The 27249-nt window shown below is 58.6% G+C and overlaps 1 protein-coding gene across 3 annotated transcripts; it reads right to left on the bottom strand.

Annotated features, from left to right (window-relative positions):
• Nucleotides 1-17: 17 nt before the first annotated feature.
• Nucleotides 18-26657, bottom strand: MPP1 (MAGUK p55 scaffold protein 1). Of its 3 annotated transcripts, none has more exons than XM_077889126.1 (12): nt 26479-26657; nt 12947-13093; nt 12373-12451; nt 11084-11169; nt 8320-8388; nt 7247-7443; nt 4874-4980; nt 4459-4539; nt 3350-3430; nt 1920-2122; nt 1690-1764; nt 18-643 (listed from the first exon to the last, which is right to left on the bottom strand). In XM_077889126.1, the coding sequence occupies exons 1-12, from the start codon at nt 26578-26580 to the stop codon at nt 467-469; spliced, it is 1404 nt and encodes a 467-aa protein (XP_077745252.1). In that variant the 5' UTR covers nt 26581-26657; the 3' UTR covers nt 18-466. The 3 variants fall into 3 exon arrangements, with proteins under 3 accessions (XP_077745252.1, XP_077745253.1, XP_077745254.1); XM_077889127.1 differs by having other exon boundaries at nt 12947-13090; nt 26479-26656; XM_077889128.1 differs by lacking the exon at nt 26479-26657 and adding an exon at nt 13902-14016 and having other exon boundaries at nt 12947-13090.
• Between the last annotated feature and the right edge of the window lie 592 nt (nt 26658-27249).

The raw sequence follows: 27249 nt of genomic DNA, 5'->3' as shown, positions 1-27249 counted from the left end.
CAGAGAGCGACAGGTACTGGCGTTCAACACAGCGAGGTCTTTATTGCTTTTGCGGGTTTCCCTACAGCGGACATCGTCCTACTGCACAGCTGCTTCATTTTGGCATTTTAGAAAGTTGAGGTTACAGACGCTGCAAAGACACAGGAGCTGCCCCATGGGGTGAAGGGCGAAGGAGCCCGGGCTCTAACGGGGCGCGGCCGGCGCCCTTCCTCTCCCTGTGCCCCGCCTGCGACGAGCGGTGCGAGCTGATGGGGCTTCGGCCTCGGGGTGTCGCATGGCCCCTTCCGAAACCCCGATCGGGGGGTGCGCGGGCGCGGAGCTTGAGCAGCGGCGGCCCCACGGGCTAAGGGCGACAGAAGCAGAGCGCGGGAAGCTGACAAACCGGTGGGAGCGCCCGTTTGTCCTAAAGCAAGAGTGGGACGCGGGCGGGGGAGGGCCGCCGCGGGGAGCCGGCGGCGACCCGAGCTCAGTAGACCCAGGACACGGGCACCCACTGCGGAGAGCTGCACGCCTGCTCGAAGGCCTCCTGCAGCTTCGTCAGCGTCTCCTCCACGCCGTTGTTGACCAGGGACAGGTCGAAGTAGTGCGCGTACTGGCTGCGGATGGCCTCCGAGTCCTTCTGCAGCTGCTGCAGGGCCTCCGTCTGCGACGAAGACAGGGCCACGGTGAGGCGGGCGCGGGACGGCGGGCTGGCGGTGGCCGCGGACGGCTGGGCCCACCGCCCGCCTTACAGGCCCCGCCTAAAGACCAGCCCTGAGACCTTCCCTGCGCGTGTGGACCGGCCAGGGCGCACCAGGCACCTCTCGGGGCCTCGCCAACTGACCCCACGAACCATCGGAGCCCTGCGCAGCAAGAGCTCCGTCCCCGGGGCGTGGGTCACAGCCCCCGCCACTGTGACGGGCCCAGCTGCAATCCGGGACAAGGACGGGGCGACACCGCCCCCGGTTTCTCTAGAATCCCAAATCCCAAAATCCGTGAAGAGACCGTAACTCCATAAAAGTGAGACCGTGTGCACAGCGAGAAGCAGCAAACACCTGCCAAGGACGTTTGCGACGGACGGCACCCCGGGCTGAGGACCCCAATACCCAGCTCCCAGAAAGCCGGAGGCAAGGGCCAAGAACCCAGGAGAGGCCGGCCAAGAACCTGAGCAGCCAGTCCGTGGCCACGGCTCCGAACGGCCCTCCGCGGTCTGGTAAGACACGCGACCACTCGGGAAAAGATACAAGCACGCTGGCCCCACGGCTCTCTTCGACTGGACAAACGACAGCCCCGAGAGCGTCCTCCTGGCACGGGGACGAGCCGTCGCCCGGCTTCGCATCCCGGGACCTGGCAAGTCGGCTGCAGGGTCTCCAGGGATCCAGCTGCGCGGGCGTGCAAGGCCACGCGGACGGCACACCGCGGGCCGCCCCGATCCCCGGCTCGCACCGAGCCCAGGGACTGGGGGCTGCGCTGCCTCCTGGGCCCGCGTCGCCCGGCGTCACACCCGCCACGCTGCCCGCCTCCGCCGCGGGAGCGCAGCACCCCGGGGCCTCCGTCAGGGTCTGCTGAGAAGTCACACGCGCCCGGCCCTTGGGCGTCTCGGCCTTCCGGGACGGAGGGCGGGAGCCACGGGCCGCAGGGGACACGGGTCCCAGGCTGCGCGCACCCGGAGGATGCACGTCCACCCACCCTGCGTAGCCCCGTCCTCACCTGAGCGCCCTGGTCAGTAGGTGCGATGAACACGATGAAAGGGGACAGCTCGGCCGTGCGGACGATCTTCAGGGTCTGCAGAGGGGAGGGGAGGGAGACGAGAGGACGGGCTCAGGCACCGCGACGGCGTCCTTCCGCCACTACCTCTGGGCGTCCCCGAGCCCAACACTGTTTGCACCTGGCACAGCCACCTCTGTAGGGGCGCCGAGCTCCCCCGGCCGCCTTCCCACCTGGGGCTCGATGTCCAGGATGGCGATCTTGTCCTGCTCGTGAATCTGGTGCACGGTCTCGAACTTGGTGCCGAACATGTTGCCCTGGTAGCTGCCGAACTCTAGGAACTCGTTGGCGGAGATGTTCTTCGTCATCTCCTCGGTGGAGATGAAGTGGTACTCCTTGCCGTCCTCCTCCCCCTTCTTGGGCGGCCGCGTCGTGTCTGTGGAGAACCCGCACCCCTGAGGGACCTGGGGTCCTCGCCACCCCCGGGGCTTGCATCAGGCATCCGGGCTGACCTCCCAGCTGCCTGGGCCGCACAGTCGAGTCGCGGGGTTTCCCGCACAGACCCCGAGGGCCTGACATGGGCGACGCAGAGCCGGGACTCCCCGGGGGCCAAGCCCGATGTGGCCAATTCCTACCTCTTCCCCTCCATGAACTTACAGCTCCTGAACCCCCAACCCCGGGAATCGTAGAGCCCACGACTGGGGAAATGACGGCTGAAAATAGTTTTTTAACAGAACTGTGGGCCACGCTCAGGATTTCTTAAAAGCGTTGGGAAAATTTCCTTTTTTATAGCATGGAACGAAGACGAGGTTGGTTTGGCTCAAAACACATTTTGCTAGATCTTGGAATATTAAGTAACAACATTTAGTCTCATTCATACAAATTGTCCACTAAAACGTGCTCCAGAGGGGCGCCCGGGTGGCTCAGCGGTCGAGCGTCCGCCTTCCGCTCAGGGCGTGACCCCGCGGTCCCGGGATCGAGTCCCGCGTCGGGCTCCCCTCCAGGAGCCTGCTCCTCCCTCTGCCTGGGTCTCTGTCTCTCTGTGTGTGTGTCTCTCGTGAATGAATAAATAAGATCTTTAAAAAAAGAAGACATTTCAGGAGAAGTCCAGACAGCCCAGATGTCAAGCAATGCCGGAGAGCTAAGGAAACCACAGGATAGCCACTGAACGGACTGGGCTTCAGGCACGCGACAAAATGTTTATGACACGAAGTAAAATGAAAAACAGAATGTCCATTTTTAAAAGATTTCATCCGTAATTAGTGTCTCCGCCCTACGTAGGGCTGGAACCCACAACCCTGACATCCAGTCATGTGCTCCAGCAACTGAGCCGGACTAGGTGCCCCAGTGAGGTGGGTTTTTTTCTTTTAAGATTTTATTTAGTTGAGACAGTGAGCGCGCGGGAGAACAGAGCAGGGGGAGGAGCAGAGGTGGGCGAGAAGCGGGCTCCCCGCCGAGCAGGGAGCCCAATGTGGGCCTTGATGCCAGGCCCCCAGGATCGCGCCCTGGGCCAAAGGCGGTGCTAAGCCGCTGAGCCACCCGGGCCGCCCGTGTTTCATTTTTATAAAGAAACCTTTGGAATACAGTCACCCATAGAAAGGACCACAGGGTCATGTCAGGGTGGTGCTCCCACCTGTCGTCCGGGGACCCCAGAGGTACTTACACGGGGCCGGGTACGCGAACTTGTCCGGGTTCTGGGTGAGCAGGGCGTTCTTAATGTGGCTGCGGCCCACGCCACTGGCCCCTGTGCAGGGAGGAAAGACAGGCTGGGCGGAGGCGGGCAGCACGTCGCGGTGGGCTTCATGGGGGTTCCGCTCCTCCTCCAAGCACAAAGGTGGGGGTGGGTTCACAAATGGGGCGCGGGTGGGGGTGAACTGCTGTGGCTTCCACACTGGGGTCAGGGAGGGGCCGACACAACTCTAAGCACAGGACGATCTGGGGCTGCAGGTCCTTGGGTCCCGTCGGGGGGCTGAGGCCTGAGGCGCAGGCCTCAGGACAGAACTTGTTTCTACAGAGGAGCCGGCCAGCACGTGTGGTTTTGTGTGGCATTTTTAAAGATACGGGCTTTATTGAGCTCTTCAAAAGTAACGGAGCTGATTTTTTAAAAAGATTTTATGTATTAAAGAGAGAGAGAGAGAGAGAGAGAGAGAGAGAGGCAGGGGGCGGGTAGAGACCCAGGCAGAGGCAGAAGCAGGCTGCATGCAGGGAGCCCGATGGGGGACTCGATCCCGGGACCCGGGGTCACGGCCTGAGCCCAAGGCAGACGCTCAACTGCTGAGCCCCCCAGGCGGCCCAAGGAAGTTGGTTTTTAAGATATTTATTTAATTGACAGGGAGAGAGAGAGAGAGAGAGAGAGCGAGCGAGCGCGAGCACAACAGGGGGAGCAGCCGCACAGGGAGAGGGAGAAGCAGGTTCCCTTCTGAGCGGGGAGCCCGGCGCGGGGCTCGATCCCGGGACCCCGGGGCTGTGGCCGGAGCCTGTGGCAGCCTCAGCTCACATGCTGAGCCGGCAGGTGACCCAGAACAGAACGCGGGGAGTGTTTCCGTGTCCGTGGCTGCGGAGCCCTGACGCGCCCCTCGAGGCGACGGACGTGGCCCTGACGGGGTGCGAGCCGCCCCCCTGCAACCGCGGGCTGCTGGAAACCCTGGAGGGTGTAGCTTCGGGGGCCCCGTAAGGACAGCGAGACCCGGGCCCGGACCTCCCGCCCCCTTCCCCCCACGGCTCGGACGCCAAGGGGCGCCGGGGACCGCGGGGCGCAGGCCGCAGACGCACCGATCAGCACCAGGGTCTTCCGCTTGAACGCAGGGAGCCGGACCACTTCCTCGTAGGACACCACGTCCAGCTGGTCAAAGACTAGGACAGAGCAAAGCGACCTCACGTACACGACGGAGCCGCGGCCGGGCTCCTCCTGGGGCTCCGGGTCCCCCTCCAGCTTCCCCGCGTGTCCGCGGCCCTGTCGGCGGGGCCCCGACCCGAGGCTGCTGTCGCCCCGGGGCCCCTCTTCCCTGTACCCCCGGCAGCTCGTCCCCGCGGCCGTCACCGGCCAGACAGCTCGGGGACCAGGCCCGAGCCCCGGGAGCGGCGGGAGCCCTGAGCCCGCAGCCGTCGGAGCAGCCGGAGCGGGGGTGTGCTGGGGGCGACAGAGAAGGGAGGGGGGCCCTCCCGCCCCCCACGGGGCCCAGCTTACTGGAGCTGTGCTTGGCCAGGTACTTGTCCTTGTACTTCTTCTTCTTCCCGAACGGGCTGCAGCTCGGGGCCTCGCTAGGCGCGGACTGCGCGGCGCTCGCCACCCGCCTGCGGGGACAGGGCCCGGGTCAGGGGGCACGGCCGGGGACAGGGCCAGAGGTCAGGGGTCATGGCCTGGGGACAGGATCCGGGTCAGGGGTCGCGGCCTGGGGACAGGATCCAGGTCAGGGGTCACGGCCCGGGGACAGGGCCCGGGTCAGGGGGCACGGCTGGGGACAGGGCCCGGGTCAGGGGGCATGGCCGGGGACAGGGCCCAGGTCGGGGCACTGCTGGGGACAGGGGCCCAGGTCAGGGGTCACGGCCTGGGGACAGGATCCAGGCCAGGGGTCACGGCCCGGGGACAGGGGCCCGAGTCAGGGGTCACAGCCCGGGGACAGGGGCCCGAGTCAGGGGTCACAGCCCGGGGACAGGGGCCCGAGTCCGCGGCCCATGGGGACACGTCTGTGTCCGGCCTCCCAACCCGGGGTGCCCGCCTGGGACTCTGCAGTCGGGGCTGGGAGTTCGAGCCCCGCACCGGGGGCGGCGACGGCGCGGTGAAGTCCTCCCAAGGCGCACCTGCAGGCGCCCAGCCTGGCCCTCTCGGCTGCGCGGGCTCAGGCCCTGGGGCCTGGCATCTTGTCATCGCCCCCCTCGCGGCCTGTCAGCTCGCTCCCGCGCCCTCCCGTCCGTGAGCACGGGCCCCTGGATCTGGGAGGAGCCGACCGGACACGGAGAACCGTCTGGAAGGAGCGGGGCTGGAATGGTCGGGCTGCGCCGAGGGGAGATGTGGCGACCGCGGGGAGGGCTGTCACGTCCTCCTGGACACGCCCCCCGTGCCAGGTGTTGGGAGGCCACCTGAGGACGGTCCGGGGGGCACGGGCGCGGTGTGCCCCGGGAAGCTGTCCCTGTGCGGCCTGCGGGCCCCGCCTCAGTGACAGCCGCGGGGACCCCGTGGGAGGGCCTCCCGGGCTGTGGGTGGCCCCACGCAGCTCACCCACCCGCCCCACTGGCCGGGACCCGTCATGCCCCTGCGTGGGTGGCGGACACACGGCGCCCATCACCCCGCACGCAGCGCAATGGCCCCAGCGCCCACTGCATCAGGGCGTCCCTGACTCTAGAGTTCCTTCAGAGTGTATTTTTTTTTAAAGATTTTATTTATTTATTCATGAGAGACTCAGAGAGAGGCAGAGACCCAGGCAGGGGGAGAAGCGGGCTCCATGCAGGGAGCCTGACGTGGGACTCGATCCCGGGACTCCAGGTTCATGCCCTGAGCTGAAGGCGGCACCAAACACTGCGCCACCCGGGCTGCCCCCTTCAGAGTGTATTTGCCAATGATCTGTACCCGCGCTGTGGGGCTCACACCCCCCCCCACCAAGAGTCACGTGCTCCACCCACTGAGCCAGCCGGACGCCCCTCGGCTATTGCTCTGATGCTGAGCTGATTTGTCCCTGGCACTTCCTGTGGTTCGGGGACACGTTCAGAGCTCCCAGTGTGTCGTCCCCAGGGATGAGGCCAACCGGAATTTGGGCTTAGAACTCAAAGAACGTCCTCCCTTGAGGTTGCAATCGCTACACTGATTTATCTTGGGGGCTCCAGCATGAAGATGCGGGTTCATCCTTGGATGTGTGATGCTCGCATCAGGCCGTCCGGGGGGGGCCCAGGGGTGGAGCATCTGCCTTTGGCTCCGGCCATGGTCCTGGGGTCCGGGGATCGAGCCCCACATCGGGGGGGGTCCCCGCTCAGCGGGGGGCCTGCCTCTCCCTCTCCCTCTGCCTGCTGCTCCCCAGCTTGTGTGCTCTCTCTCTCTCTTTCTGTGTCAAATAAATCAATAAAATCTTAAATTCAGAAAAGGGAAGTGTTGTGTGTGCAAAGCTGGTGCGGCGCTGCGAGGGCCCTGCGCTAAGTGAGCAACCCGGCTCGGGGACAGGATTTATTTCCCTGTGTTCTGGGAATCTGCACCCAGGACACATGTCGCGTGCCTGTTTCCCAGCGGGCTCAGAAGTGCGCTGGCCCGGGAGGCCGGAGACCAGGGAGGGCGCCAGTCCCAGCAGTCCCAGGGCTGTCACTTGCTTTGTAGCCGTAGGGAAAGCATGTGGGGAAACCGAGGCCCACAGCCACACGAAGAGCCCTTCCCTCAGGCTCCTCTACCCGTCGGGGCTTGCGAGCCCAGCCGATCAAGTCACCGTCGCCCCCTCAGCCGTTACGCCCCCCTAAGGCTGCTCGGTCCCCAACAGCAAGTTCACACAAGACGACCGGTTTGTGAAGCTAAGCGAGGACGCGCGGCAAGCACGGGTCCCTCCCGCCGGCAAACTGCACCCACGCAAAGGCGACTCACCACTCCTGCAGCTCAGGAGACGGGATCAATCCTGCGGATTCCTTGGAAGAGCCTTCCACCCGCCCCTGCCACCAGTTACTGTCATCCTTGTTGATGATCTTGATGATGTCCCCAGTAACAAACTTCAGTCCCGCCTCCTTGCAAGGGATCAGGTGGTCCTTTCTGGGATCATAGTCAAACTGTGCTCTCATGAACATCTGAAAAATAAGGCAAAGGGAACTGCAGGAGCAGCTGCAGGGGGGCGCCAGCGGCAGTGTATGTGGGTGAGAAGTTCTGCCGGAAGTAAATGGGGTCAGGGCCGGGTGAACAGCGGGGAGAAGTGACTGGAGCCGGGCCGGACCTGATCCCTCCAGCATGGTGGTGCTTCCTGCCGCCGAGCTGTCTGTCTGTCTTGGAGGACAAAGCAGCTACTATTGGAAACGCAGCTTTCCTCGGGAAATCTTTTCATAGTATATTAAATAAACGACATGAATGTGCCAGAGGTCTTAAAACGTGGATACCCCGTCTCCACGATCCCCTCCTAAAGCACAAGTTGGGCGGCCCGGGGGGCTCGGCGGTTCAGCACCGCCTTCGGCCCGGGGTGTGATCCTGGGGACCCGGGATCGAGTCCCACGTCAGGCTCCCTGCATGGAGCCTGCTTCTCCCTCTCTCTCTCTCTCATCTCTCATGAATAAATAAATAAAATCTTTAAAAATATATCTGGCAACTTGCTTGGTGAAAAATGATAGTGCACACATTTTAGGTCGTGTTTCTTTGAGGACTGGTGACATCGGCTGGTTTTCACACGCTCAGTGTTCATGTGTATTTTTCCTCCTGTGATTTATCTCCTCGTATGCTTTGCCCATTTTCCCCTTAGGATAAGGAGAGTACCCCGTCCTTTCACATCGGTTACAAACAAGTCAGAAACAAGGTCTGCCGGGTTGTAACGGGTGTTCGTTCAGGCCAGCGAGCACCAGGCAGCTACAGCCGTGAGACACCGAGAACTTAAAATCAGAATACTATTTCATTTTTTTTCAAGAATACTATTTCAATCAAAACTCCAAGAACACAGCAGAGAAAATGGTGTGACCTACCTGTAGCGCAGGAAGACGATTCTGCTGGTTGGGAATTACTTTTAAGGAGATCATTCCTTTGGTTTCTTTCTATTAAATAGGAAAGGACAAATGACATTACGGTGGATAGATGATGGATGACCTGAGGTTTCATAAAGTCTTATTTTGCCTCTCAAAGTCCCCAAAAAGCGTTTTCTTCCAACGCCCATCTTTACTGTGCACTCTGAAATTCTGGACAACAGCTCCTCCTTCGATACCAGAGTCTCACGGGCCCCGTAAGCCGCTGTGACAACATGGACACACGCAAACAATAATGATGAAAAGGGGACTGATTTCCCTCCTCCCCACAGTCAGCCCTAAACGGCCCCCAGAGGAGCCTAAACGAACCCTGGCCCACGTATACGCATATGTTTCTCGACACTGAGGCAGACGTTTCCAAATACTCACCTGTCTATCCATATTCGTGTGTATATATATTTTTTTGTTTGATTTTGGCCAGAATGGGATCATACTCTACCCCTGGTTCCGTCACATGCCGTTCACTGAGCCATACTTCCCAGTACTGGCCATGTCGGTTGTTGCCAATTTTTTTTTCCGCTGCCATCTGCTGCAATAGACATCCCTGAACGCCATCTATTCTTCTAGATTTGCACTTTGGTTTCCATAGGGTAGAATCTCATGGTAGAAATGCAGAATCAAAGGCCAAGAGCATTTTAATAGCTGCCCTCAAATTATAGCACTTCCGCTCTCACCAGGAGTAACGAGAGGCCCTCTCCCCCAAATTCTTGCCCGGGGTCCACGTTAACATCCCTTTTCATTCTGGCAGTGGAAAGGACTACGCGGTTGCTCTAGTCTGTGATTATTTTATCACGACTCAAATTGGGCCCCTTTTCAAGAGCCTTTTCTTCTTTATATCATTTGCTCTATTCTTCAGTTTTGTGTTTTTTTTTTTATAACAAAGTTGAGCAGCTCTTTAAACGTTACCGTTATTAACTCAGTTATTAACTCCGTACCTTTTATATGTGCTATAAATCTCTTCCCCAGCCTATTGTTTATGATCTTTGTCATCACACAACACTAATTAACCTCTATGTAGCCAATTGCATTTTTACATTGATCAAAGGGAAGCATAGATTTTGAAGGTTCACATATTTGCAAAAGTTGTTATGCAGGACTGAGTGTGAGAGCCACACCCCAAGCGGAGGAAAAACCATGCATCCAGTCTCACTGAGAAGCAACCATGCGGCCAAATCGCAGGGCGGCCCACCTTGTGGAGGGTAGGCTGCGGCCAAACAGATCCACCTTCTCGGGCTGGGCGTCATGGGATCCTCGCTTCTCCTTCTTACGGGTGGGAAGAGGCCCCAGATAACCTCTTACATGGGGGACAAGCAGGGAAACGGACTCCACAGATCAATGTTCCAGCAGGAAACAGAAGGTGGCGAAGGCCGTTGAGTGGAGGGATGGCAGCGGGGTTCCTGTCACCCCACAGGGCTGTGGGCATGTGGTCTGAGACCATGTGTTTGCATGAGAATCAGAATGAAGTCCACCTCTTCCAGTTGGTTGATGTAGCTCCGAAGACTCGTCCACCTGCCCCTCCTTTTAGGACAGTAGCCTTGTAGGGTCCTTCGCAGCTTCTGTATCCTCACTGCATTTCTGGCTACTTGCTCTGTTGACTACTGAGAGACACTGAACTCCTGGACTCTGACTACGGCTGTGGCTTTTTCTCCTCGGAGTTCTATTGGTTTGTGCTTCAACTATGTTGAAGCTCTGCCGTTAGGTACATGGACATTTAGGGTTTGGGTTGTTTCACAAAGCAAGGTAAATCTGGTCCCTGTCACTTCATTTACTCAGAAGCAGAAGTCCAAGTGAGGGCTTTTTTTTCTTTTTCTTTCTTTCTTTTTTTTTTTTTTTATATAGACGTTATACCCAGTGTGGGACTCGAACTCACAATCCTGAGATCAAGAGTCACATGGTCTGCCCAATGAGTCGGCCACGTGCCCCGCAAGGACTTTTGATTAAAGCCAACCCCAGGTCTGTCCTTTTACAGCCATGTGACCGTGGTCAAGTTTCAAAACTCCTGAAGGTTCAGTTTCCTCATCTCTGTCTCAAGAGAAAAGCCATATTCTGGTTCAAATGACACTTTTTCCCAGGTTGCTGCTGTCTTGTTCACGCCCCGGCAGGTACCCTAGCCCATCACCACTGAGTGCCAGTGGTGTGGCTTCCGCGGGCAGCGGCCAACTACACCCAACCACCCCATGTGCGGGTTTATTGAGTAATTTTAAAGTGATCTCCTCGTCCCACGTGCGGCTCAAACTCACAAACCCGAGGTCGACAGTCACACGCTCTACTGAGGCAGCCCTGCACCCCTCAAGTTTTCATTGATAAAATTCCATCCACTCTTCATAAGAAATGTATGACTAGGGATTCCGATCTTCATTTTACAGATGACTTAGGGAAATTAATCTACCTGCTGAAAGCCCGGCTAGAATACAGTAGAGCAGGGCTGCAGAGCTGCCACTAAAGAGCAGTGCTTTCTTTTTTTTTCGGGGGCACAATGCTTTCTGACACCCAGGCCAACAGTCTTTCTAGATAGACACTCTGGGTTATTCACCTTGTTTTAGAAATTTACTCCATGAAAGCAGAGAACTGTCCTTCCTTGCACGGAATAAAGATAAGTGGTGCTAAGAGCCCCCTCAATGAGGTATAAAGACTTGATAGAAAAATGACGGACAGTGACAGCAACATGTGCCCACACTTCACATGGATAATGGCAGAGAATACCCACCATCGCCTTCTGCAGCTGATCTACTGAGTGATTTGTCACGTTTGTGCCATTGATTTCTAGGATCTCATCCCCGACGTGAAGGGAGCCTACCAGAAAATGAAAAATAGGTCCACAAAGAATAAACGTTAAAACGAGAACTGTCTGTATATATATATATATATTTTTTTTTTTGAGAACTGTCAATATAAATCAAGAGACCACAGAAAAGCAACCATGAGCTAGAGCGTATCATATGATCGGCTGCGTAAAATACTCGGGGTTGAAAATCCTCATCCGTGGGAGAAGGGAACGGTTCTTCCGATTCCCTTGAGGGATGTATCAAGGTAGGCACTCGACAGTTCTGCTGACCAAGCACCGTAAGAGCTCTGGGTCCTCAGCAAGTGTAAATTTTCTTTGTTGTTTTGCTCAAGCCCACAGATGCTCCCTAATGGTAAAGTTACTCGATGGTTAGATTCTATGTGAAGGGACACCAGGGTTGCTCAGCGGTTGAGCACTGCCCTCAGCCCAGGGTGTGATCCTGGAGTCCCGGGATCGAGTCCCCCATCAGGCTCCCTGCATGGAGCCTGCTTCTCCCTCTGCCTGTGTCTCTGCCTCGCTCTCTCATAAATAAATAAATAAAATCTTTAAAAAAAATATTCTAAGTGAAGAGTAGTCACCAATATTTGTGCCACCCTGGATACACAAGAAGCCCAAACTAAACGTAAAAGAGTAGGGCTCAAAGCATGGGATGAAGTGGTGCAAATACAGGTGACCCACAGCTCCTCCAAACATGCCGTGTTTTTTTTTTTCTTTTTTTCATGCCGTGTTTTAATGTCCTCTCAGCCTCCGCCCCCCCCACGAATGGCTTCTAATAAATGCTGGATCCGAGATTGAGGGCACGGGCACATTACGAGGATGCAGCGGTTGCTTGTGGTCATTTCCCAGCTTAACTGTTAGCTCCGGGAGGAGAGGTGCTCTGGTTCCTTCAGCGTCATGTACTCAAAGTCTAATGCAATGGGTCGCATACAATTGCTCAAATATTAATCATCAATATTAATAATACTACTAAGCGGTATACATGGTGTGTAAGAACCCTTGCGGGGAGAGGTGCTGGCACAGGGCCATTCACACCCAGGCCGTATTGCACGAGGATTCTAAAGAGCCAGTATTAATCCACCAAAGATTGCTTGCCACGAGCACAAAAATGCCCCCGGGTTTAAAGATTAGTAGCCCCGCGTCCCTGAGCAGCGAAGAGGCAGTGACTGATTAATCCCCGACGGAAGCACGACCCGGGACCCGGCCCCGAGTACCTTGTCGGTGAATCATGCCGCCGTGGAGAATCCTTGCCACCGTACAAGACTGCTTTTCGTTCAGCTTCAGGGTGATTCCCTGCAATGAAGACAAAGGGCACAGTGAGCTCTCCTGCCAGCCGCTCCCGAGGTTGCCTTCAGGGTCGTTCAAGGTCACGTCTTGCGAGGAAGATCCTGCCTCTGTGCCTGGGCGGTAGTCGAGCAGAATGGGCGTGAGGCTCGCTCTCTCTCTCTCTCGCTCTCTCATGAATAAATAAATAAAATCTTAAAAAAAAAAAAAGGGCAGCCCGGGTGGCTCAGCACTTTAGCGCCGCCTTCAGCCCAGGGCCTGATACTGGAGTCCCGGGATCGAGTCCCGCATTCGGGCTCCCTGCATGGAGCCTGCTTCTCCCTCTGCCTGGGTCTCTGCCCCCCCCTTCTGTATCTCATGAATAAATAAATAAAATCTTAAAAAAAAAAGAATGGGTGTGAGGGCTGCAGTCCCAGAGCTGCGCGCAGCCTTCTGCATCCCCTCCGGAGGCCCAGGGACCCCCGGGCTGGAGCGAGCAGGGGGTGGACTGCCGTAAGGATTTACCATGGGCTCCTCGGTGACCTTCTCAAACTGGATGAGTCGCACCTTCCGCACCTCCTGCCCTTTGGCCTGGGTAGGGCTCCCTGGGGCAGCAGAACCGTTGGTGTACATGTCCTCAGTCACGGCGTTCACCTGGTGTGACGCAGCCTGCTGGGGCACAAGGACAGGGCGATGATGCATCAAGTCAGTAGCAAACGGCTGCCCTTGCCCCGTCACTCCCACTCCCAATTCTAAAGGGCTCTGAGCTGGGGATCCCTGGGGGGCTCAGTGATTCGGTGCCTGCCTTTGGCCTGGGGCGTGACCCCAGAGTCCTGGGATCGAGTCCCACGTCGGGCTCCCCGCAGGGAGCCTGCTTCTCCCTCTGCCTGTGTGTCTGCCTCTCTCTGTCTCTCATGAATAAATAAATAAAATCTTAAAAAAATAAATTTTATAAATAAATAAATAAATAAATAAATAAATAAATAAATAAATAAAATCTTAAATAAAAAAGAAAAGGCTCTGAGCCGGTGGCTCTTTCCCAAGGTCCACGTCCGTCATCTGAATTGATATGAAGCTATCTGGGGGTGTTATTTCCCAACTTAATGGGCACGTTTATGCAGTTTGCTGCACGGATATTCCTGTTTGACCCCCAGGGAGCTGCACCGAGGGCTTCTGCTGAGGGGCTGCGGGTTTGGGAGGTGCGTGTACAGACACACACGCGGACGCGCGCACACGCACAGCCTACGGCCAAGATCCGGGATGGGATGCGTTCAGGGAACCTGAGGTTCCCGTCCCACGCGGTAAAGGTGATCGAGGTCACCATGAGTCTCTCACAAATCACCTCGCTGGCTGGAAATGGAAGTTCTACGTGGACTACACAGCTGGGCATTCAGCGCTAGCCGGCGGCCCAAGAGCACACAGGGCCTGCCCCTCCCACCATCCCAGGATGACATCTCCACTGTGGCCCCTTGCTCCCAACCTTGACGACAGCAACGCTCCCAAGTGGCACTCGCCGTGGCCCCGGCCGGAGGACGGACATCAGAGCAGTGGGATGGACAGCACGGAGCCACAGGCCACGCACGGCCACGCGCACCGAAGGATGTGGACGGGGACATCATCGCAGCACAGTCTCGTAAAAGAAGACACTACCAGACCTAAGTTTTGGACCCCTTGGACCACAACCTGAAGACATCATGCCCCTCAACCCGTAAACGCTTCCACATGTTTGCTCAGAACAAGAATGTTCTCAAAAACAAAAACTTCCCACGGACGCAACACTCTACCCGTCCTCAGCTGTGTCTGAACGTGAGGAAGCACCCTCCTATCCTAGTCCTTCCCAGCTACTCAAACTTCCCGACACCAGGATCCGGGATCCAGGATCACGCCCTGCATTCACCGTTCGCATCTCTTTAGCGTCCCTGAGTCTGGAAAAGTTCCCGAGCCTTCCTTTATCTTTCGCGGCCTTGACGTCTTTAAGAGGACAGGCCTACCGTTTTGTAGGGTCTCAGTCGGGCTTTGTGCAACGTTTTCCCAGGATTCGGCTGAGCCCGTACACGTTTGGTAGGAGTCGCATGGACGTGGTGCTGCACCTTGTCACCTTGTCAGCTCAACTGTATTCTTAGAAGCCCTGACCTGGGAGGACCTCAAGAGTCCGTCAGCAGTATGATGAACGTGGCAGGGTGGCCACCCACTGGACACCACACCCCAGTGACAACCACCGGCTGCGGCTGCCCTGCGACACCGATGGGTCTCTCTTCCCGGAGGCCTCTCAGCCTCTTCTGCTGCTGCTTCCTCATTCTTCTAGCCCGTTAATGTTAACCCAGACCTTGTGGTGAGGAGCCATCACCGTGGGGAAGGTCAAGCGGAAGCCTCTGAAACGGGCCCCACTCAGCCCACGCGGAACAGTGAATGAGAACCAAGACGGCCGCCTAGACGAGGAGGCACCAGGCCCGAGCTCCGTTCACAGAGGGGGAATTCAGCACTCGAGTCCAAGCTCAAAACGGGCAGCGGCTGAGTCCAGCCACACCAGGGAGGGCCGTCGAAGACCATGGGGAAGGAAGATTTTCCCAACCGGGGGCACCCGGGGTGCTGTGCCTCACGTGCCTTTGTGAAGAAGGGGAAGTGGGCATATCCGCGGTTGCAAACTGTCTATGCAGGCCTGCACCCACTCACTCCCCCACTCACTTCTTCCTGGGCAGTGGCCAAGGGCCCAGAGGGGAAAGGACTGGAAATCAGAGGGTAGAGGCCTGCGGACAGACGTGCGTCTCCTAAGATTACGAAACCCTACGGAATGAAATCTGAATTTTCCTTTCCTTCATCCTTAGAGGTCATCAGAAACCCCGATACGATGCTGAGGTTGGAAGGAGGCTGTTACTGGGTGGCCTCAGAACAGGGAAGTGCTGAGAGGGACAAAGGGCCTTGTGCAGCAACTAGGACTCCAAATAGTCACATGACACGTAGGTCACGAGTCCTACAGCACCTCTAGTAGAACAGAATTGTCGAAGATGGTGTGTACTTAGAAAACAGCCTTGGGGGTGGCCCGGAGGGGGCGCAGCGGTTAAGCGCCGCCTTCAGCCCAGGGCGTGATCCTGGAGACCCGGGATCGAGTCCCACGTCGGGCTCCCGGCATGGAGCCTGCTTCTCCCTCTGCCTGGGTCTCTGCCTCTCTGTGTCTCTGTGTGTCTCATGAATGAATGAATGAATGAATGAATAAATGAATGAATAAAGTCTGAAAAAAGAGAAGAAAAGAAAACAGACTCGGGCTGCCTCACAACGCTCTCCTGCGGCAGGAGGCAACTTGTCCTAAGCGACCGTGATTCAGGATGCAGTGGCCCTGAGTGTCCCGGACCCCGCGGCAAGGCAAGCAAGGGGGGAAGGTGAGGAGGGCAGCAGAAGCCCCCGGGAAGAGAAAGCAGGGGACGGCATCAGGGGAGAGAGATCTCGGTCACCTTCTCGAAGACGGAAAGCACACAGGGAAATGGCCAGGGGTCAGGCGGCGTGGGGACAGCGGCCCCGGGCTCCCGCACGCGACACTGCAGACGACCTGAGGCCGGAGCCGCTCCGAGACCCTGCCCACCTGGGCCTCGGCGGCCACCCGGGGCCACAGGATGCACCGAGGGCCAGGCCAGGGGACGCCCCGCGGCACCACCACGTCCAGACCAGGCGGGATGCAATCGCGGTTGCAGAGCAGACGGTAGGTGCCACGGCGGGAGGAAGACGGCGGGACAAAGGACGGGGGGGGGGGGGCAGGTGCCACTGACCTGGCCACCTCGCGAGGCGGGGCGCGAGAGGACACTGTGCTGTGAGTGCGGTGACAACCGAGGAAATGATGGCATCATTTGTCTCTTTGTTTAAAAAGATTTTTAAAGATTTTATTTCTTCATTTCAGAGAGAGAGAGAGCGAGCGCGCGCGCACAAGCAGGGGGAGCAGGAGCAGGAGAGGGAGAAGCAGGCCCCCTGCGGGGAGCCCGATGCGGGACTCGATCCCGGGACCCGGGGTCACGGCCTGAGCCGAAGGCAGGCGCTCAACCGCTGAGCCCCCCAGGCGCCGCCTTTAAAAATTTTTTTAGAAGATTAATTTACTTTCCAGAAAGCGAAGCACGAGCAGGGAGAGGGGCAGAGGCAGGGGGAGAGAGAATCTGGGAGCAGACCCCCGCTGAGCGTGGAGCCCGACGCAGGCTTGATCCCATGACCCTGGAGCACGAGCGGAGCCGAGAGCAAGAGTCGGATGCGTAACCGACCGAGCCACCCGGGCGCCCAGGAATGGTATAACCGAAAGCACAAATTCTACATGCGCAGCTCGCAGATCTGTTTTGACCTCGTACTTTTATTTAGTAAAAACCGGAAGATTCCGAGCTCTCTGTAGACGTTTCGGAAGACCTGGCACTGCTCACCGGGCTGTGGAAGGCTGGGCCAGGCCGAGGAGGGGCCGCGCCCCGCAGATGGCCACGCGCTCCGCTCACTTCCTGCTCGCTGCTGGGGAGGCCAAGTGTCACCTGCTGACTCCCCTGTACCTCAGGTGTTTTCTTACACACAAATGGCTTCACGCACCTGCTCCATGTACGTTACATTAAATGCGCCTCTGGATGACTTTTTAGAAACCATGTACGTGGGCAGCCTGGGTGGCTCGGTGGTTTAGCGCCGCCTTCAGCCCAGGGCCTGATCCTGGGGTCCCGAGATCGAGTCCTGCATCGGGATCCCTGCGTGGAGCCTGCTTCTCCCTCTGCTTGTGTCTCTGCCTCTCTCTCTGTCTGTCATGAATAAATAAATAAAATCTTTAAAAAAATTAAAATAAAAATAAAAAACCATGTACGTGATATAAACGCGCAGGCCCTTGAATAGCTGAGAACAATTTGAAAAGGAAGAGGGATCCCTGGGTGGCGCAGCGGTTTGGCGCCTGCCTTTGGCCCAGGGCGCGATCCTGGAGACCCGGGATCGAGTCCCACGTCGGGCTCCCGGTGCATGGAGCCTGCTTCTCCCTCTGCCTGTGTCTCTGCCTCTCTCTCTCTCTCTGACTATCATAAATAAATTAAAAAAAAGAAAGAAAATGAAGAAAGTAAGAGGAGTCAGTCTGCAGACTTTCAGGACTTAGGTAGTTGCAAGTAATCAAGACACACAGACCAATGGAACATCAGAGAACCCAGAAATAGCCCCACACAGATACGTCCAGGTGACCTTGACAAAGGAGCAAAAACAGTTTGATGGAGGAAGAGTCTTTTCAACAAATGGTGCTGGAGCAATCAGACATATAGGGACAAGAAAAGAGAAAAATTTCACTGGCCTGAACCTTACACCTTTACAATGGATCCTGGACTTAAACGTAAAGTGTAAAACCCTAACACCTTTTTGGAAAACAACACAGGAGACCACCACCGCGATTTAGGGCTAGACAACCTGACACCAGAAGCAGGATCCATCAAAGGAAAAATTGATAACCTGGACCTCTTAAAAATCATAAAACTTCTGCTCTGTGAACACCTGTGCTAAGAGGATAAAAAGACACAGACTGGGAGGAAACGTTGACAAACCCCGCATCCAACAAAAGACTAGCATCTAAAATAAATAGATAGATAAATAAATAAATAATAAATAATTCTAAAAAATTAAAAAAATAAAGACTAGCATCTAGAATATATAAAGAAGGCTCAATGCTCAACACTAAAAAGCATCTACTTCGACGTGCCAAACGCACATCACACTGTATGTTAACTGGAATTCAAACAGGAAACTTGAAGAAAAGAAAACCTATAGAGAACCCACTGACAGTCACCGGCGGGAAGGTGGGGGTGGCGCTGGGCGAGGTGGGTGATGGGGATGCAGGAGGGCAGCTGCTGCGACGAGCACAGGGTGATGCACGACGCGTTCCCCCGGACATGTACACCTGAAGACAATATCACACTGTACGTCAGCTAAGTGGAATCTAGACAAAAACTTCAAAAAAAATGAGTGGGAAATATCAGGGAGGGAGACAGAACATGAGAGACCCTTAACTCTGGGAGATGAACTGGGGGGGTGGAAGGGGAGGAAGGGGGCAGCCCCGGTGGCGCAGCGGTTTAGCGCCGCCTGCAGCCCGGGGTGTGATCCTGGAGATCCGGGATTGAGTCCCACGTCGGGCTCCCTGCATGGAGCCTGCTTCTCCCTCTGCCTGTGTCTCTGCTTCTCTCTCGCTCTCTCTGAATAAATAAACAAATAAATCTTAAAAAAAAAAAAAGGAAGGGGAGGAAGGCGGGGGGTGGGGGTGACTGGGTGACGGGCACTGAGGGGGGCACTTGACGGGATGAGCACTGGGTGTTATTCTATAGGTTGGCAAATTGAACACCAATAAAAAATAGATTTATATAAAAAATAAAAATAAAAAATGGACAAAAAAAATAAAAAGCATGTAATTAAAAAGAAGTGGATGAAAGACAGGGAGCCTGCACAGCTCAGTGGGTCAGGCGACCGGCTCTTGATTTCAGCTCAGGTCATGATCTTGCGGTCCTGGGAGGGGCTGCACAGGGCTCAGTGCTGGGGGTGCAGCCTGCTTGGGACCCTCCGTTTCCCTCTGCGCCCCCCCCCCCACTTGCACATGCACATGCACTCTCTCTCTTCAATGAATAAATCTTTTTTTAAATTTTTATTTATTTATGATAGTCACACACAGACAGAGAGAGAGAGAGAGAGAGAGGCAGAGACACAGGCAGAGGCAGAAGCAGGCTCCATGCACCGGGAGCCCGACGTGGGATTCGATCCCGGGTCTCCAGGATTGCGCCCTGGGCCAAAGGCAGGCGCCAAACTGCTGCACCACCCAGGGATCCCTTCAATGAATAAATCTTTTTAAAAAATGAGCAAAAGAGGGCAGCCCCGATGGCCCAGCGGTTTGGCGTCACTTTCGGCCCAGGGCATGATCCTGGGGTCCCGGAATCGAGTCCCGCGTCGGGCTCCCTGCGAGGGGCCTGCTTCTCCCTCTTCCGGTGTCCCTGCCACTCTCTGTGTGTCTGTCATGAATAAATAAATAAAATCTTTTAAAAAAGGAGCAAAAGGCAGTAACAGGTGTGTCACTGAAGAGGACAAGGAAGGAGGGTGGCCAGCAGGGAGAAAGAAACCGAAACCGCAGTGAGATCCCACCACACGCCTCTCACAACAGCGGAGGGACAAGCAGTGACAACAGTAAACGCAGGTGACGATTCGAAGGAACAGAGTCTCTCATCCTGGCTGGTGGGGACGTAAAATGGCCCCGCCGTTTGGGAAGGGGGTTAGGTGCTTTCTTAGATGGCAAAACAGTGACCTTACATCCCAGCAACACCCTGAGAGGAAGGTTCACACAAAACCCGTCTGCGAAGGTTCATCGCGACCTTGTTCCTAAGACCCAAAGATTGGAAACGACCAGAACGGCCTCCGACAGCCGATCAGTGGTCCACGCACAGCACGAAACACTTGTCGGCCGTAAAAAGGGACAATCAAAATACACACCACCTTGGGACGGATCTCGAAGGCGCTGTGATGAGTGGGAAGAGCCAGGCTCCAAAGGGTGCGCGTTGTGTGAGGCCATCGACGTGGCCTTCTTGAGATCACAGAATCCCACAGATGAAGGACAGGGTAGTTGTCGCCAAGGACTAGGGACGGAAGGGATGAGGACACGTGTGACTACAAGAGGGTGCCACCGGGCCGGGCCTTGTGGCGAAGCAGCAGTCCTGTGCCTTGACTGGTGGGGCGATCACACTTACGTGCGTGTGACTCACTGGCCCAGAACGACGCCACACATCGCGCCGGCGTCCATCCCGTGCTTGTGGGACGATACTATTGCTGAACCCCTAGTGGACAGAATCCACTAATCCGGGTTAGGGCGGCCAGCGCTCGGGAGCGCCTCGGCACAGGTGAGCCGCCTGCGCCGGCCAAGGCCAGAGAGCCCAGGGCACATGACGCTAAGCGACCTTTGGGAGGCGAGCAGCGCCCGGAGGGTGCGCCCAGGACAGCCGGCGCAGGGTGCTCGGGGGAGCAGCGCCCACTGGGTGCGTCCAGGGTGGCCGGCCCAGGGTGCTTGGGGGAGCAGTGTCCAGAGGGTGAGCCCAGATCGGCCGGCCCAGGGTGCTCGGGGGAGGAGCGCCCACCGGGTGCGCCCAGATCAGCCGGCCCAGGGTGCTCGGGGGAGCAGCGCCCACCAGGTGCATCCAGAGTGTCTGGCCGAGGGTGCTCAGGGGAGCAGCGCCCAGAGGGTGAGCCCAGATCGGCCGGCCCAGGGTGCTCGGGGGAGCAGCGCCCACCAGGTGCGCCCAGATCAGCGGCCTAGGGTGCTCGGGGGAGCAGCGTCCAGAGGGTGCGCCCAGATCGGCGGGCCCAGGGTGCTTGGGGGAGCAGTGCCCGGAGAGTGCGCCCAGATACACCGGCCCAGGGTGCTTGGGGGAGCAGTGCCCACTGGGTGCGTCCAGGGCGGCTGGCCCAGGGTGTTCGGGGGAGCAGCGCCCACCGGGTGTGTCCAGGGCCGCCCAGGGTGCTCCCCACCAGCTTCCTCATTCAGCTGAGGGCCAAGGTTGTTGGAGGGCATCAGCCTCTAATCGAAGGGCTCAGCAGAGCTCAGCGGGGGCGGGGTGGGGGTGGGGGTGGGGGTGCCCCAGGCCGGGAGCTCAGCAGCCGCGTCCCACCTGCCGCGCTCGCCCACGCGCTCACCGTCTCACGCGGAACAGTGTTCGTGGGCGGAGGCTCCGGAAGCGGCTCCGGGGCACGCGGCGCGCCCAGCACACGATCTCCCCGCCCCGGGCCTGCAGCAGCGCCGCGTATCCCCCGGTCACGCACGACGGGGGCAGCAAGGCCACGCGGACAAACACCCACGCTTGGTGTCTGGACGCGCACGCACACGGAGGCACACACACACGCGCATGGAGGCACACGCGCATAGAGGCACGCGCACACACACGCACGTACAGGAACAGGCACACACATGCACACACAGGCACACGCACACGCGTGGACAGGCGCACGCGCACCGAGGCACACGCACACGCGCACAGAGGCACACACACACGCGCACACAGGCACACGGATACACGCACATAAGCACACGTGCACAGAGGCACGCACACACACACATGCACATACACGAACATGCAGACACACAGGCACACGCGCACAGAGGCACACGCACAGACGCACGCACACACAGGGACACACATGCACACTCGCACACAGGCACCTGCGCACAGAGACACACGCGCACGGGCCTGGGGCAGCAGGGGGGGCGCAGGGACAGGGCCCGGGGAGCTCGCCCCGGCCTGCACGCTCGGCTCGGGACACGCGCCCACGCTGTCACCCCAACCGGGCCCCGTGCGCGCTGCGCACTGCCCCGCGAGCCACTTGTGCCGCCGGCGTCGCCACCGCCGCCTGTGCCGCGTGACCCGGGCAGCGCTGACCACGAAGGCCAACGTCGCCGCGGGTGCCGGCTTCCGATGGCCGCGCGGGCCCCGGGGCCCCGCCCGCAGGCGACAACCGCGCCCCCAGGGCTCGGGCCCGCGGCCCCCAGGACGGCGCGCGGCCCTTCGGCGCACAAAGCGCTGCGGTGGGCAGGCCGGCTCCCCGAAAGCCCTCGGAGGAAACATCTGCGCGGGGTTCAAAGGGCAGAGGCAGCTGCTCAAAGGAAGTTGGGACTTAGAAAGAGATGAAAAACAAACGGGGCTGGGGGGGGTGAAAAAAAAAAAAAAACAACCCAAGCGGGGTTTTTCATCCAAACAATCGGATTAAGAATGGGTGGCAGGGAACGTAGGCAAGAACAAACATTTGTTCAGCCCACTGTCGGCTCTTGGCCAGCCGCTTCCCCGCGGAGCCCGGGCAGGGCCAGGCCAGGGCGCAGGCGGTCGTGCACTCTGGCAAAGGAGGAGCAGGGAGAGCCAGCAGGGCTCCGCGGCACTGGCACCCCGAGTGGCTGTGGGCGGGCGGGGGCCGGAGGCCTAGGAGCCAGGAAGCTTCTGGCAAGAACCCTCCTAAAATCGTACATTAACTAGTGCCCTGTTGGTCAGGCCCTCTGGGCCTCGAGAACACGTACATCAGTCAATCCAAAGGTCAAGTGTGTAAAGATCCTTCCCGACGCACTTTATCTGCCCCGTGCACTATGCACAGAGGCAAAGGCTGCCTCCCTGCAGGGAAGGTGACTTGCGGGCACGGACCTCCGTGTGCGGAGGCTTACTGTTTCTTCATATGCAAAAAGTGAAGCTTCAGAAAAGAGAATCCTGCTTGTCTAATGCAGTTTTTCTTCCTGTTTCCCAGCCTGGGGTCACTTCCCTTCCCCGCAGCCCCGTTCGGAGCTACGTTGACTCTGGCCTTCGCGCACCCCACACCCAGGCTGCTGCGGTTGTGAGCAACACTCAAAGGTATGAGCAACTCACTGCTTAGGGGTGAAATCCCTGCATCAATGAAACGTCAGCTGATTTTGTCTCCCTGCCCCAGGGGACATGTGACCGTGTCTCAAGACCTGTTTGGATCGGCAGGACCGCGGCTATGGGGGCGGGGGGTGGCGCGTATTACTTTTCACAACAAAGAAGGACCAGACTCAGAGTGTCCCACTGGGCGAGGACGTGCATGGCTTTGCACAGGCGGTTCCCGGGACCTGGGGCTCTAGTCACCGGGGACCCCTTGGGCCAAGTTCTGACAGCGCCCCCCCTGCCTCTGCGCCTTCCCTTCTGGGCTCCTCGGCCCTGGAGGACGGACGACACCAATGTGCGGTGATGCTGTTGCCGGCCTAACAGTAAACAGACAGATCTTACTGGAAGCCTACCGCGGCCTGCCTTTTGCAGCGTGGGATAGGCCCGGGTGAACACGGAGGGAGTGTCACCGCACCAGCCCCTGGGCGCACCGCCGCCGAGCAGGACACCAGGGGAACGTGAGCAGTGGGGAGCGCTGCGGTGAAGAATAAGGCCCCACACGGCCTATGAACTTCTCCAAGAAAAGAACTACACTGCAATACAGAAGACAGGCCACAGTTCAAATGTGCCGCAAAATCATCTTTTTTTGAAAGATTTACTCATTTGGGAGAGCGGGTGAGCAGGGACGGTGGTGGAATCCCAGGACCCCGAGATCATGCCTGAGCCAGAAAGCAGGCACCGAACCGCCCAAGCCACCCAGGCGCCACCGTATTTTTCCTGTATTGAACGTGGACTCTACTCGGGAAGCAAGACTTTGGGTCTTGAGCCTTTAGGACTTTTACAGAAAGTGTTCCCCTTCCTTGAGGCCTTCGGCGACATCATTTTATGGGTCCCATTAAGGCCAACAACTCCCTCCCAGCCTTTCCTGCTCCTTCCCAGTGTCGGAGGATGCGCCGGCTGCTATTGCGAGGGCAGCTCTCAGGGACACGCTGGATGCACCCGTGCAGCCCAATGGGGTGACCAAGCATATGCCGGGTAAGCATGTCCACAACCCTCCAGCGGGTCCATCTGACACAGGGGAGCCCGAGGCACAGAGAGCCTCAGCCGCTCACCGGAGGGTACACAGGAGAGCCAGAGGCAGAGCCTGGCGTCGGGGGCAAAGATAAGAGTCCCAGAGGGAAGGTGAAGCCCCGACAAGCACTGGGGATCGTCTGCCCAGTGTCCACACCCGGGCGGATCTGGACACTATTCTGTCCAAGGGTTTAGCAAGTCTTCCTTCATCTCCTGCAAATCGTCTAGGAAAGCAGGACGCAGCAGCCAGCCAGTGGGCCCGGCGCACTGATCAGGGGAAACCCACAACTGCACACAGCCTGCTGACTCAGAGGGTGCCCTACAACACGACTCATGTCGTGACAGGGCCTCTTTCCCCAAAGGGCCACAGTCCCTCAGGCCCGCCCGTCAGGAGCGGCCGGGCTGCTCAGAGTGACACACGGGGCTCTGGGTGTGGCGAGTGAAAGGAGCCTGAGAGGAAAGACTGCGTACAGTGGGATTGCACTTATTTGACAGTCTTGAAAAGGCCACATGATAGTGTCCAAATGCAGCTCCGTTTTCAGGGTGACTTGCAGGTTTCCGGGGGTGGTGGTGAATGTAAAGGTCCACCAGGGAACTTTCTGGAGGGGTGAAAACCTTCTGTATCATGATCTTGGGGATGGTGACAGCACTGTGTGCATTTGTGAAACCCTACCGAACAGACCAAATACATTTATAAGTCATATGTATGCTAATTATACCTCAATAAAGCTGCCAAAAGTCAATGTAATAAAGAGATTTTTAGTACAAAGTGAAGGCTCGGCCAAGTGAACTGATTATAAAGAATCCCGGGCTCTGGGGAGCTGGGTTGTTTTAGATCGTGATTCCCTCCTTGCAGTGCTGTGCTGCCAACCGAGTAACCATGCTGTCGGGGGATCCCTGGGGGGCTCAGCTGTTTAGCCCCACCTTTGGCCTGGCTGTGATCCCGGGGAGCAGGGATCGAGTCTCGCATCAGGCTCTCTGCAGGGAGCCTGCTTCTTCTGCCTATGTCTCTGCCTCTGTGTGCCTCATGGATAAATAAACAAAGTATCTAAAAAAAAAAGACATTAAAAGAGGGTCCCAGTGGCTCAGCGGTTTAGTGCCGCCTTTGGCTCAGGTCATGATCCTGGAGCCCCGGGATCGAGTCCCACGTCGGGCTCCCTGCATGGAGCCTGCTTCTCCCTCTGCCTGGGTCTCTGCCTCTGTCTCTCTCTCTCATGAATAAATAAATAAAATCTGTAAAGAAAAAAAAATAACCATGCTGTCCTCTCCCGGTGTTCACTGCAGCCTCGACTGCGGTGGTGCTCACTGCTGGAAAGAACAGTCAGGTGTGAACACCGCGCTGATGCTTATCCATCGTTTCCTTGAGCGAGCAGCCCAAGGAGGCTGCACAGCTCCACTGTTTGCTTGGCCCTGTGGATCTTCAGTGTCCTCATCTGTGGGTGTGCAAGGTTCTGCTAAACCTCTGCGGGCGTCTATTCATTCAGGAAACATTTCTGAGGACGTATTTATTAGACATTTAAAATAAAAGCAGGGGGCAGCCCGGGTGGCTCAGCGGTTGAGCGCCGCCTTCGGCCCAGGGCGTGATCCTGCAATCCTGGGATCAAGTTCTGCATTGGGCTCCTGCATGGAGCCTGCTTCTGCGTCTGCCTGGGTCTCTGCCTCTCTCTCTCTGTCTCTCATGAATAAAAAAGAAAATCTTTTTTTAAAAAAAAAGAAAAAAAATAAGATAAAACCAGGGAGCATGACATAGTTGTGCCCTGAGAAATCCTGCGTCTAGGAAAGAGGTTCATACTGACTTCTGAGGCTGGTACAGGTAGCCGCACAGCTGGTGCCAGGTGTGGTGGCTCTGTCTCTCTGTCTGTCTGTGTCTCTGACTCTGTGTCTGACTCTGGATAATCTGTAGTCGTGCATGATCAGCACCCTGTGGGGAAGGCCAGGCTGGGTGGAGGGCTGCTGGGCCCATATTCTGGGTGATGGCTCCCTCCACCTGGGAGCCGGCCTGGGTGTGTGCGGCGGGGGTGAGCACCCTGGTGGAAGCAGCTCTCCCCAGGGGACATCCTTATTTTGCGGGCTGAAGTCCCCGTTCAGGATGATGAGCGGTACTGTCGGGTGGTCAACGTCGCGCCCGGGGGTCCCGGAGGGTGGGGGTCAATAGCGATCTGCCACCCGCCCCGGAGCCTGGAGGGCCCAGCTGCCTCCGAAACGCGGGGACTCCCCGTCCGTCCGCTGAAACACAAGGCCACCCACCCCGTGTGCACCCCAGGGGCCCTCCCGAACGCGGGGGGCGGTGAGTGCGCGCTTCACAAAGTGGGTTCCCAGCCGATTCTGCTGAGCCCAGCACGAGCCTTCCGACAAGCAGGCAGCCCTCCGCTTCTTGGACCCGCTCCTTAAACTCTTGCTCTCACCCCGACTTCCGTCCCCGAAGAAGTTTTCCTTGACCTTAGCGAGCGCGGGGCGCAGGCCGCGGCCTCTGCTCATTCGCACCGAGAAGGGCTCCTGGGGAACGGCCGCCGCGCCCCAAGCCCTCCGGGGCCAGCGCCGCCGCCGCCGCGGCCTCCGCTCCCAGGGCAGCCCCGGCGGCTCCCGCGGCGGCCGGCGCGGCCTGGAGCCCCGGAGCCCCCCCCCCGGCCCCGGGACCCCGCGGGGCCCCCTCACCTCGGGCCGGCTGCGCTTCTGCAGCAAGTGCTCCAGGTAGAGGTCGGAGAGCGCCGTGCGCATGCTGCCCCCGCCCTCGCCCTCGCTCGCCTTGAGCGTCATCCTGCGGGAGCCGAGCGCGGGGCCGCCTGCCGCGAGCGGGGCCGAGCCGGGACTGCGAGCGCCAAGGCCTGCGGGGCGGCGGAGGCGGCGGAGGCGGCGCGGCCCTGCCTGGCGCCTCCCCCCGGCCGCGCGCTGGGCGGGCACAGGCGGGGCCCCGCCCCGGCCCCGCCCGCCCCGGCTCGGCTCGGCCCCGCCCCCGGGCCCCGCCCCCGCCCTGGCCCCGCGGCCGCACCCGGTGGGCTCGGGGGACCCCGCGCTCCCAGGCTCCGCCCGCCGCGGGTCCCCGGCGCGGCCACCGCCCGGGCCCCTCGGCGCCCCCCGCACGGAAGCCGGCCCGCGGGGCCACGCTTTACCCACAACTCTCTGCGGGCCACGGCGTTGCGAAAACGCCCGGAGGGCTCCGGGGCTGCGGGTGCCCTGTCATTGACGCGGCCGCGTGCGCTGCACAGACGGAGCCGACCGCTCCCCCGCACCCCGCGTCCCGCTCGGGGGCCGCAGCTCCTCGCGTCAGCCGGCCGCGGCGGGGGCCCTGGGAGCCCACACGTGCTACGCAGCCTGGCCCACGGTGCCCCAGCACACCGAGCAGCTCACGCCACCCCGTCCACGCACACCTGCACCCGACGGAGGCCGGCCTCCTTGACCCCAGCTGCTGACCTCCCACCATTATCA

Source organism: Canis aureus, chromosome X (assembly GCF_053574225.1).
Source record: "Canis aureus isolate CA01 chromosome X, VMU_Caureus_v.1.0, whole genome shotgun sequence".
Lineage (NCBI taxonomy): Eukaryota > Metazoa > Chordata > Mammalia > Carnivora > Canidae > Canis > Canis aureus.
This window is presented reverse-complemented; position numbering and strand designations above follow the sequence as displayed.

Bases quoted from the DNA above. Each gene is read 5' to 3' on its own strand.
- MPP1 (XM_077889126.1), bottom strand. From the start codon at position 26,580: ATGACGCTCAAGGCGAGCGAGGGCGAGGGCGGGGGCAGCATGCGCACG. The intron at 2,123-3,349 runs GTAAGTACCTCT...GGTTCTCCACAG, and splicing joins GTTCGCGTACCCGGCCCCGT to ACACGACGCGGCCGCCCAAG. The intron at 1,765-1,919 runs GTGGGAAGGCGG...TCCCCTCTGCAG, and splicing joins TCCTGGACATCGAGCCCCAG to ACCCTGAAGATCGTCCGCAC.